Source organism: Megascapheus bottae, chromosome 16 (genome assembly GCF_031878675.1).
Source record: "Megascapheus bottae isolate mThoBot1 chromosome 16, mThoBot2.hap1, whole genome shotgun sequence".
Lineage (NCBI taxonomy): Eukaryota > Metazoa > Chordata > Mammalia > Rodentia > Geomyidae > Megascapheus > Megascapheus bottae.
Window position 1 is genome coordinate 10487066 of NC_143524.1, and position 12308 is coordinate 10499373.

The 12308-nt window shown below is 35.4% G+C and overlaps 2 protein-coding genes across 2 annotated transcripts; both read right to left on the reverse strand.

The window, feature by feature from the left end:
- Positions 1 to 408: 408 nt before the first annotated feature.
- LOC150052718 (olfactory receptor 5T1-like) lies at positions 409 to 1419 on the reverse strand. Its single transcript, XM_090349205.1, has one exon. The coding sequence runs from the start codon at positions 1414 to 1416 to the stop codon at positions 409 to 411; it is 1008 nt and encodes a 335-aa protein (XP_090205331.1). The 5' UTR covers positions 1417 to 1419.
- A 9491-nt stretch (positions 1420 to 10910) lies between these two features.
- On the reverse strand, positions 10911 to 11906 carry LOC150052719 (olfactory receptor 5T1-like). The gene has a single exon (XM_090349207.1). It carries the CDS (start codon positions 11904 to 11906, stop codon positions 10911 to 10913), a length of 996 nt encoding a protein of 331 aa, XP_090205333.1.
- Between the last annotated feature and the right edge of the window lie 402 nt (positions 11907 to 12308).

The window sequence follows — 12308 nt, forward strand, 5'->3', positions numbered from 1 at the left end:
TATTCGAATAAAATGCATACCTCAGTGTGAAATAACTTCACAAAATTTATTTTGACCAAATAGCTTCTGGTAATATTTTTTGACCAAGATAGCACAGAAAATCCATGGAGGGAAGACATTCTATTCTAAAAAGATTAGATAAGAGCCTCATATCTAAAATATACTTAGAGCTCAAAATTAACCCTCGCCCAAAAAGGAGCGAAACCTCAAAGAAACAACACCTAATTAATTAATTGATTAATTACTTAAAGAGATCAAAACAATATTGAGATTCCACCTTTCCCCAGTTAGAATGGCTATTATCAAGAACATTAACAAAAACATACACTGATGGGGATGTGGCCAAAAGGGAACACTACAGCACTGATGGTAGGAACGTAAACCTGTTCACTCCAGAAAGCATCGGTTTTACACAATTCTAGTTTTCCTCAATTCTAAAAATATGCTTGAGTTCCCTGCTTCTCTTAATAATTTTTTCATTGCCTCCTTCACATCCTTGTTTCTCAGACTGTAGATGATAGGATTCAGCATGGGGATCACGATGGTGTAAAATATCGACACGATCATGCCATGGTTTGAGTCATAGCTGGAATTCGGTCTCACGTAAATGAAGAGGATGGTTCCATAATAAATGGTCACCCCAGTAAGGTGAGAGCCACACGTGGAGAACACCTTTCTCCTCCCTTCAGCTGAACGCATCTTCAGAATGGCCAACAGAATGAAACCATAAGAGACCAGGACAATCAAGATAGTGAACATCTCAATAGAGCCCACTGTGTAGAAGAGGAGAAGCTGGTTTATTTCAGTGTCAGAACAAGAAATAGCTAGTAGTGGGGGAATATCGCAGAAGACATGCCTGATTTCATTGGAGCTACAAAAAGACAGACTGAAAGTGGCCACTGTGTGTATAGTGCCTTCAGCAACACCGGCTACATAGGAGGCAACGATGAGAGGGACATAGACCCCGGGTGACATGCTCACTGAGTACAGAAGAGGGTTGTAGATGGCGACATAGCGATCATAAGCCATGGCAGCCAACAGGAAGCCTTCTGTGGTTCCTAAAGTCACAAAGAGAAACATCTGGGTTGCACATCCAATAAGTGAAATGGATTTATCTTCTGCTAAGAAATTGATCAACATTTTGGGGGTCACCACGGTAGAATAACAGGCATCTAAAAATGACAAGACACTGAGGAAATAGTACATGGGGTTGTGGAGGCGGGCATCGGCAATGACCAGCACAACCAGACCCAGATTTCCTATCAGCGTGAAGAGATAGATTGCAAGAAAGAGTAAAAATAAGACAACCTGCATGTCAAAATCATCTGTGAAGCCCATCAGTATAAACATGGTGACTTCAGTCCTGTTCTTTAATCCAGTCTTATTTAAGTCCAAGTCTGGTGACAGTCTAGTCATTGCAGTTTTGGACTTTTGTTTTTCCAAATGAGGTTTCTGAAGGAGTAGATGCAATCTCAATCCTTGTTGTCTAAGACACCTTAAGTTTGGTGCTCCTGAGATAGGCTGTAATGGAGAAACTGACACAAGTACATTATTTTTAGCTAATAAGGTAAAGGAAGATAGAATTTGGATTACCTGTTCTATCCTTTTTGACAATGTTGTTAATTAACGAGTTTTTATATATTTCAATGAATATTGAAAGACTCTTCTTGGCATATTATATGAGCCCAAAAATTCTCCAGGATAAATACACATAAGCATATTTGAATAAAAAACATATTTCCTTGGAAAGTATATACCCAGCTAATAATTGTGCTTACATAGTTAATGATGTATTTTTCATATTTCATGCTTCTTAAAATAAGAGAACCCAAATTTACCTCACAGGTAAATTTAAATGTGAAATTTATATGTGCTGTAAAAAGCTTACATGGAAATTAAAAGTAGGGTGTATTGGATTTATGTTTTAGCTTGTTGTATAGATGACTTTTTCAAGCAAAATCATTTTGTGGCTACTCTTTTAGCAAATGACTAATTCTGTTTACTCGAATAGATTTCATTTTGGAAATAGATGTGTCTCATTCACTCTTTGCTTACAATTACTATTTTTAAGTATATATAATCCCTTTGCAAAATTTTAATCTATTTTAGAGATTATCAGATTTTAGCTTAATTACATGAAACATGTTCCTCTTTCTCAACTGTTGCAGTTTTGCAAAGTCCTCACTGGTAAATTTCTATTATAATTAATAACCCCAAGATTTCATAAAATGTTAATATTTCTTCCTGTTTTTTTGCCAGCCCTGGAACTTGAATTCAGGGCCTGAGTGCTGTCCTTGGGCTTTCTCAAGCTTTGAGCTGTATCACTTGAGCCACAGCACCACTTCAAGGTTTTTCTATGTATGTGGTACCTGGGTTTTTGTGCATGCTAGGCTAATACTCTACCACTAGGCCCAATTCCAAGCCCAAAATGTTGGTATTTCTTATGGAGGTTTTAAAATCATTGTAAAATCAAGATCACTGAGGCAGTGAACTAGTTCTGTCAAAACTATTTTAAAAGGACAAAATATATATATTTCCCACAAATATTTGATTTCTGGATATATTTTCTGATACTATTTTTCTCCTGATTCAATGAATACTAAGAGAAGGAAATGCATACCAAAATTAGAAAAGCAAAAACAGAATGTTCAGAAACCTAACATCTTCTGTGAATGCAATGGTTATAAATGATTTACATTAATAAGAAAATGAATATTAAGGCTTGCTATATTAATATAAACACATACTAAGAGAGAATGAACAAATAAGGTCAAACTACTTTGGAAAAGAAAGCCATTGGACTAGGTCATCCCAGATATATCCTCAAAAGTCCATATGAAAAATTTTTTTCTAATATATATGCTAGGTTTAACAGAAAGAAATCACAGAAAAAAAGAAAAAAAACACTCACACAAATGCAGTCATTTGTTTCTTGGAAAATTCTAGCATAAAAAATATTAGTGGTAACTACAATTTCTTTCTAAATACAGTTATTGTACATTTTTATACATGACTATATTAATATATATTATTCTTTCCATTCTAATGCCAGTAAAATAACGAAGCCATTTAAAGAAGTATATTTTAAGGATTATATAAGGGATTTAAATACATTTATGTATGTCCGTTATGTGCTCATTAAAAAATATACTCAAAGTAACACAGAACTAATTATTCCACAAAAGCTCAGGGACAATGCCAAGTACTGAGTTCAAACTTTAGAATAGGCATAAAAGTTAAAATTATATATATGTAATTTACTTATATATGTTTTAATATATATTATATGTAGAATATCTTTAAAGACCATGTATATATATTATGCACGTTATATATATCACATATTCATGCTGATTGTCATTGATACGAAATTTATCACCTACCTTACAAGTCTAATATTTTCTTTCCTTGTGTCTGATATAAAAACAATTTTGAAGACAAAGAATATATCTGAAGGGCTGTGATATAGTGCTGTGGCAAAACATTTGCATAGCAAGTTTAACATCCTAGGTTCAATCTTCAGTAACAAAAATGAAAATACAAACATGGGAAGGGGTAACAGTGATTAAGAAGTAATGTACTTTGTACCTCATCACTGTAACTGTAACCCTTCTATATATAATGCTGATGATAAATTTTAAAATAACGATATAAGAATAAAATGAGCCTAGCATAGAGGCGCACACCTGTAATCCCAGCAACCCAGGAGGCTGAGATTTAAGGATCAGCATTTAAAGCCAGTCTGGACACTAAAGTCTGTGAGACTCTTATCTCCAGATAATCGCTAGAATATAAGAAATGGCACCGTGGCTGAAGGGCTAGGGTGGTTGCCTTGTGCCCAAGAGCACAGTGCACAGGCCTAGACTCTCAAATATTAAGAGTAAAATAAATAATTGCCTTTAAATCCCTCCCTCCCAAAAAAGAAGAGACAGAAACCTCAGTTAAAACAAACGAAATAATATAATTGAAATAAAATAACCACTGACCCATAAAGTGAATGGCTCTTTACATCCTTGTCTTTTCCATTCTAATGGTGATTCTAATGATCACCTGAGGCTTAGGCTGGTTGCTCTAGACAGCTAACCTTCAGCACAATGAAATCTGGATAACTCTTCTGCTTAAATGTATCATTATTATTCACAAAAAAGAAATTAGCTCCAATCTCACTCTTCCACTGTTCTTAAGTTGTCAGCTCTTTCTTCCCTTAGTATATTCCTGCTCTTGCAGAAAGATACTTTTCTACATTCCCAATAATTCTCTCTGATCACACCATATTCACTGATTAACTTCAGGAGCTTAACAAGAGGGAAACCCTGAGGATTCTAATGTGAATGCGACAGAGCAATTGGTGAGTAAATGAAGAAAAAAAAAGCCTAAACAATGAGGAAAAGACTAGGGACTTGCCTACTATCTCCAAGCCTCAGAGTTCATCTAAATCTTTCAACTATGCCATTCAACCAGTCTGAGGTCTTGACTTGCTTGTAAAATGATTCTCGGAGATAGACTGAGTTACAGAAGATGAAGACGTGATTACCAAAGAAAGTATAGCCAACCTATTGCGCCCAGATATAGCATAAACTCCCAGGGTCTGGTGAGCACATAGTCTTTATCTGAGACAGTTCTTGGGTAGGTAAACAGGAAAATACAAGCATCTATTACTAGCCCTTTACAACCAGAAAATTATAGCTAGGATAAGTCCTGTTTCTTAACGCTGGAGAACCCAAGATGAAAATTAATTTATAAGTCCTCATTATTATTATTATAGTTGGGCTAGTGGTATGGCTGGTTCTATCGTCATTTTCCGGCTCTTCATCTGAATCAGCTCTTAAATGCCTTTCTGACAAGTTGCTGCAATTTAACTGGCCTTGGAAAGACTACAACTGATTTCAGCCTATCCTGTGCCCAATTCCACCAAGGATTTCTGAACAGAAGCAACACACAACCCACCCGACCAGAACATAATAATAGTCACAACTGGAAAGACCTTTTTGTGTACTTCTTTACAAGCAGTTTCGTTTTAAGTTAAATAAAATATTTCCTGTTACATTTAAATATCCAGGGGCTGGGAGTTTGGCCTGGTGGTACAGTGCTTGCCTAGAATGCAAAAAGACCTGTGTTCGAGTCCTTGGTTCTACATACATAGAAAAAAGCTAGATTGGGGCTGTGGCTCAGGTGGTAGAGCAGCGCACTATCCTTGAGAAAGCCCAAGGACAGTGCTCAGACCCTGATTTCAGGCACTAGCACTGGCAAAAAAAAATTTAAATATTCCACACTTATATTCTAGTTTTAAAGTCTCCATGGCTTTCAAAAGATTTTCAGTGAAGAAAATATCCTCTTACCCATGAAAACGATCTGTTTCCTCAGTTTTGAAATACTTTGAGTCCTGAACAATTGAACTCTTATACCACTTCTCATCTAGTTGAGGCCCACAGGGAGTTTGCGATGATACAATTCTCTTTATTGCAAGAAAGAAAGCTACGTAGGTGATATTATTTAAAAGCAAAGGAAAAGAAAACAAGGGCATGGTTTCAAAATAATTGCTTATGTAAACATGGACATACAAAGATTCTTTAGAATTTAGAAAGCATTCCTTTGTTGGAAAATGTGATTTTATAAAACATAGCCCTCCCTGTGACATTAATTATTAAGTTCATGCTGAGGGGGAAAATTCAGTGCTTTGAAATTCAATTTCTTCATTTCAGAAATATAATATATGAAGTTTTTTTTTTTTAGAAATCCAGTAATCATGTACCTTACGACACTTAACCCTAATGTTCTATGAAGTATGGGAAATAGACTTGTATAGCTTATATTCATGTGTTCATGAATATAAGATATAGAAGTATTGACAGTAGAGATGCATCAATGTACACATGAGAGTATTCTAATTCTATTGAATAGATATCAGAGTTTGAGGGTTCTTTCAGACATAAAGCTAAAATGTTTTAAGGCCTGTCATATGTATTAATTTTAATAGAAATTTATCTGTAAGGACTTTGAAAAATGCAAGAGTTGAGAACACCAAATGAACACCAACCAGGCTACACTAAATCCACCAGCACAATCATGCTCATTATTGTATTCTTTTTAACATAGCTAAGATATGGAATCAGCCCACACACCCTTCAGTGAATTAATGAATCAAGAAAATATGGTACATATTAGATATGTGTATGTGCATACATATGTATGTATACATATATGTACATACATATGCAATGGAATTTAATGTTTCCATTAGAAAGAATGATATTGTCTCTTTCAAAGGGAAATAGAAATTTTTAGGAAAAATTATATTACGCAAACTAAGTCAGACCTAAAGAAACAGGTTGCACAGCTTCTCTCATTTGTGGTAACTAGAATATACCTATAAATTTACAAATAAACACACTGGATGGAAAAAAAACATGTACATGTACATGTACAATTGTACATGTCAAATTATACAAGAATCTAAACATTCACACAATGAGACCAAAGGAGGATAATCCTAGGAGCAGATCACAAAAGCTAAATAACTATGTGCATGAGATCAAATAAGACAGATATTTATCACAGTGAGCTCCAAGAAATGGAAACATGAGGTGTTTCTGTTGCTTTGCTGTCTGGGATTTTGTTTTGTTTTTATTTGTTTTAGTTTGTTTTTTTTCTCTTTGTTGCTGTTTGTGTTTTCTGTGCCTTTGTGTTATGTTTGAGTTTAATCTGTTTGGGGGAGGTTAAGAGGAGCACAGAATTAGTAAGACAATGGGTGAAAAAGTGCAGCAGTGATACTCTCTAGACACTATATTGAAAATCAGCTATACAACAGTTTAGAGAAGGAAACCAGAAGGGGAAAGCTGGGAGAAAATAAGGATGAAACTCTTCAAAAAGTTATATACTCATTATTTAAGTAATGTAAGTAACATCTCTGTATGTCACCTTTACAATAAAAATTATATTAAAAAAGACTTATAGCCCATGATTCATGTCTGTAATAATAGCTACTCCAGGGTCAGAGGGAAAGTCATTCTGGTGCAAGGCTAGAAACATTGGAAAAATCTGTCAGAGTGAATTTCAAAAAAACAAAAAACAAAAACGACAGTAAAAATACAGCCTAGTCTGCACAACTCCCTGAGTTTAAACTCCATTTTAATTAATAATAATTTTAATAATGATAGCAATAAAAAATAAATGATAATGAAATTAATGATGCCTAGTAATTTGAAAAACCTTAGTCCACCACTAAAACCTTAGTCCACACTGAAATTTTTAATATAATATATAAACAAAAATGTTTTGAATGAATGTTAAATTTTAATGTAAAATCTAGTCCTATAGCATTTCTGTAACAAGTATAGCAGAAATTATATTTACATAAAGAATTTTTTTATTTATATAAAGTACAAAATACATTTAAACATATAGAAATCATAATACGTTATGTTATCAAAATAATGAATGAACAAATAAAATACCTATTGATACTAAACATTTTCATTTGTGTGTATGTGGAGTAGGAACTCTGGGCCTGAGTATTGACCCTGAGCTCTTTAGCTCAAGGCTATTGCCCTACCTCTGGGCCTGGGCACAGTCCCTGAGCTATTTAGCTCAAGGCTACTGCCCTTAAGCTAAGCCCCACTTCCCATTTTTTCTAGAAGTTAATTGGAGATAAAGAGTCTCAAGAGTCCTTTTGTGCCCAAACTGGCTTTAAGCCACTCTGCCTGGCTGATAGTAAACATTTTCTTAAAATATGTTTAGTCCTGGGCACTATGGCTAATGCCTATAATCCTAACTACTTAGGAGGTTGAGATCTGAGGATCAAGGTTCAAAGCCAGCTGGGGCACAAATTCTTATCTCCAGTTAAGCTCTAGAAAACAGAAGTGGGGCCTGGCTTAGGGGTAGGGTGGTAGCCTTTAGTAGAAGAGCTCAGGGACAGCGCCTAGGTCCAATTCAAGCCACAGGACCCACAGGAAAAAAAAATTAGTCATTTTTATGCATGTAGACTACATTAGGAAATTTTCAGTCATTCTCAAAAATCAGTAATATAGAAAAAGGAAAATAAAGCAGGGCGCTGGTGAAGCACGCCTATACTCCTAGCTACTCATGAGGCTGAGATCTGAGCATCATAGTTTAAAGTGAGCTGGGGCAGGAAAGTCTGTGAAATCCTTATCTCCAATCAATCACTGAAAAAAAAAAGCGATTCTGTGACATAAAACTGTAGAATATTATCCTTAAGAGACAAAGCTCAGGGACAGTGCCCAGGCCCTGAGGTCAAGACTTATTACTAACAAAAGTTAAAAGGCCTAAACTTGGAGAAACAGCATACTATTAAGATAAAAAATATTGTGAGAAAATGGGTACAAAAAATTTCTGGGTACAATTTGTTACAATTTGTTACCAGTACAATTGAACTAAGTACAATTTTAAAACCACAATTTAATCCCATGTCAGTCTTTTATAACCCTGTCCCTAATATGATATCTAATTCAGTAATCACTTATGCACTTCAAAAATATAATGTAATCTCAGTATATATATATATACATATATATATATATAGGCATAATTGTTTTTTCTACCTTTTGCGTCTTTCTTTTCCCTCTTCTTACATAACTTTATTTTAATTATCAGATTTAAAATCTGGACATCATTCATTTTCTCCAGTATGAATTTTCATGTTCAGTTCAAATTATTTTTCAAACAGGTTTTAAACTTACACCATTCTCTTTTCACTTCTTGCAGGTATTGACTGAAAGATATTTCAATACTATATAAAATATTGTGAAGAACAGCCTCTTTAACAAGTGGTGCTGGCAGAACTGGTTAAGCACCCACAAAAAACTAAAGTTGGATTCTTTTTGTCACCCTGCACCAGGATTAATTCCAAATGGATCAAAGACATGGAGGTAAAACTAGATACACTGAAAACTTTACAAGAAGGAATAGGAGACATACTAGGTTTCCTTGGCACAAGTCAAAACTTTCCTAATAAGGAACAAGAAACAAAACAAATCAGAGTAAGTCTGTATAAGTGGGACTGCATTAAACTGCAGGGCTTCTGTATGGCAGAGGACATAGCTAGCAAACTAACTAGAAAGCCTAAAGAGTGAGAGAAGATCTTCACTCACCTTGCAATAGACAAAAGCCTCATATCTAAAATATATCAACACCTCAAAAATTGAATCACTCCCAAACTAATCTCCAAAGAAACAACCATTCCATTAAAAGATGGGCCAAAGACTTAAAGAGAATCCTCTCTGAAGAAGAAATTAGAATGGCGTATAGACACATGAAGAAATGCTCAACAGCTCTGGTCATAAAAGAAATGCAAATCAAAACAACTCTAAGATTCCACCTCACCCCAGTTAATATGGCCAGGATCAAGAAAACTAATAACAACAGATGCTGGAGGGGATGTGGCCAGGAGGGATCACTACTACACTGTTGATGGGAATGCAAACTCATTCAACCACTATGGAAAACAGTATGGCAGTTCCTCAAAAGACTAAACATAGAACTTTCCATGACCCAGCAGTTTCACTACTTGGCATTTATCTAATCGTCCAGAAACAAGGACATACTAAATCCACTAGCACAAGGATGTTAATTCCTGAACTATTTACCATAGCAAAGATATGGAACCAACCCAGATGCTGCTCAGTTGATGAGTGAATCAACAAGGTGCGGTATTTATACACAATGGAATTCTATGCTGCTGTCAGAAAGAATGACATTGCCCCATTTGTAAGGAAATGTAAAGACTAAGAAAAAAATCATATTAAGTGAAGTAAGCCAGACTCAAAGTAATATAGGCTCAATGGTCTCCCTCATTTGTCATAATCAGTAGAAACCTTGAGCTCTTCTAGCAGAGATTTACAATAGAACAAATAGTATAGTAGGATGCTAAATGAAAGGACCTCCAGGATGTGGAAACAAAAGCCATATAAAGAGTGATTGTTGTCCTTAATGTACTATGTTATCTCTCATCTTTTTTGCTATCCTTTATGTCATATTGTTACAGCATCTCACTTTGTTACCTGATATATTGCATATATATATTTCTATTTGGTTATTTGAAGTTGGATAGGGAAGGGAGGAAAATAAGATGTAGGGGAGGGAAATGGGGACTAAGACATGAGAAAGGGCATCAATGTATGTGAAGTAATGCACCTTCTATCTAGTGAATATAATGTAACCTTTCTATTAATTATAATAAAATATATGAAAAAAGATTGTCAAAAGGTTGAGAAACTTTATTTTTATTTTGTGTATTAAGGACTAAAAGCACTCTATAGCTAAGCTAATTAAGTTTGATCTTGATATCATTTTCACAAGCAATATAGCCTTGAATAGATTACTCACATACCTGTGACTCTTTTGTAAATATTGTAATACCAGAACATCCTATAGTTAAATTATACTCACATTTTCTCCACTTAACTAGAAATGTGTAGTGCTATTAGCTGTAAGTTAGTCATTGACTCATTATAGTCATCGACACATTAAAGAGTCATCAGATAGTGTCTTAGCAATACACATGTTCTAAATGGTACTTTATAGCCTGGTAATGCAGACACACACACTGTCAGTTTATATGCATTTACATAATTAACATAGTAACAAAGTTAGCTGGCAATCCTATTACCGATAATCACAACCTCATGTAATAAATGACAAAAGTGTTAATCAATAAGAAAGACCTCACAAAGAGACCCGAAGTTGTTCCAGGGAAGGAAGTAAGTCAATTTAATTGAGACAAGAAGAATCAAAATTAGTGTGCTTCTCATGTATTTAAGACATCAAACATTGTAGGATAAATCAATATTTTACGGGCAAAGATACTATGACATTGCAATTGTTATGAACTGAAACTAGGCCATTTTGCTCAACAGGCACTCAAGAGTTCTTTATGGTTTTTAGTGTTCTTTATACTAAATGCTTGCTTTAGTCATAAAGCCAAGTCTCTCCACCACTCTTTGAAAGGCTGCTTTCACATCTTTGTTTCTCAGACTGTAGATGATAGGATTCAGCATGGGGATCACGATGGTGTAAAATATTGACACGATCATGTCATGGTTTGAGTCATAGCTGGAACTCGGTCTCACGTACATGAAGAGGATGGTCCCATGATAAATGGTCACCCCAGTGAGGTGAGAGCCACACGTGGAGAACACCTTTCTCCTCCCTTCAGCTGAACGCATTCGCAGAATGGCCAACAGAATGAAACCATAGGAGACCAGAACAATCACAATAGTCACCATCTCAATGGATCCCACAAAGTAGAAGAGGAGAAGCTGGTTTAACTGAGTGTGAGAACAAGAAATAGCGAGCAGTGGAGGGATATCACAGAAGACATGCCTGATTTTGTTGGATCCACAGAATGACAGGCTAAAGGTAGCCGTTGTGTGTATGGTGGAATGGGCAAGACCACCAACATAGGAGGCCACGATGAGGGACACGTAGACTCTGGGTGACATGCGTGCTGAGTAGAGGAGAGGGTCGTAGATGGCTACATAGCGATCATAAGCCATTGCAGCCAACAGCAAAGATTCTGTACTCCCCAAAGTAACAAACAAGAGCATCTGCGTTGCACACCCAATAAATGAAATTGATTTATCTTCTGCTAAGAAATTCACCAACATTTTGGGAGTCACTACGGTAGAATAACAGGCATCTAAAAATGACAGTACACACAGAAAATAGTACATGGGCTTGTGGAGATGGGAATCTCCAATGACTAATGCAACCAGGCCCAAATTTCCTATTAGAGTAAAAAGATAGATTGCAAGAAAGAGTAAAAATAAGATAACTTGCAGGTCAAAATCATCTGTGAAGCCCATCAGTATAAACATCGTGACTTCAGTCCCATTTATCCTGACAACTTCGTGAACATCCAAATTGCATTCAAGTCTTTCTATGTTGGCCATCATTTATGGGTTCTGATAGGTTACTTCCTGTGCTGAGATAGTCTACCCAGCTATTTTTCTTAGACAGTTATAATGATTCCTTCAGCAGTAATGAGTTAGGAGGTGACAGAAATCAGTTTGTGGCAAGTAGACGCATTTTGCTATAAAAGGAAAATCAGGACTCAGTATAATACAGGAAGACTTCATTTATTATGTTAAAAAGCATGTCATAAATATTCATGGATACTATTTCAGTATAGTTTCTCTTAAATACTCTGACTCTGATTTTACATAACAATTCATTTCATCTTAAAGATGAAAAAAGATAGGAATATTAAAATCTAAATATCACAATGAAAGCATAGATCTCTCCAAATGCTTTTTATGTGTGCTGGGACTGGGCCATGAACTCTGGGTTTCAGA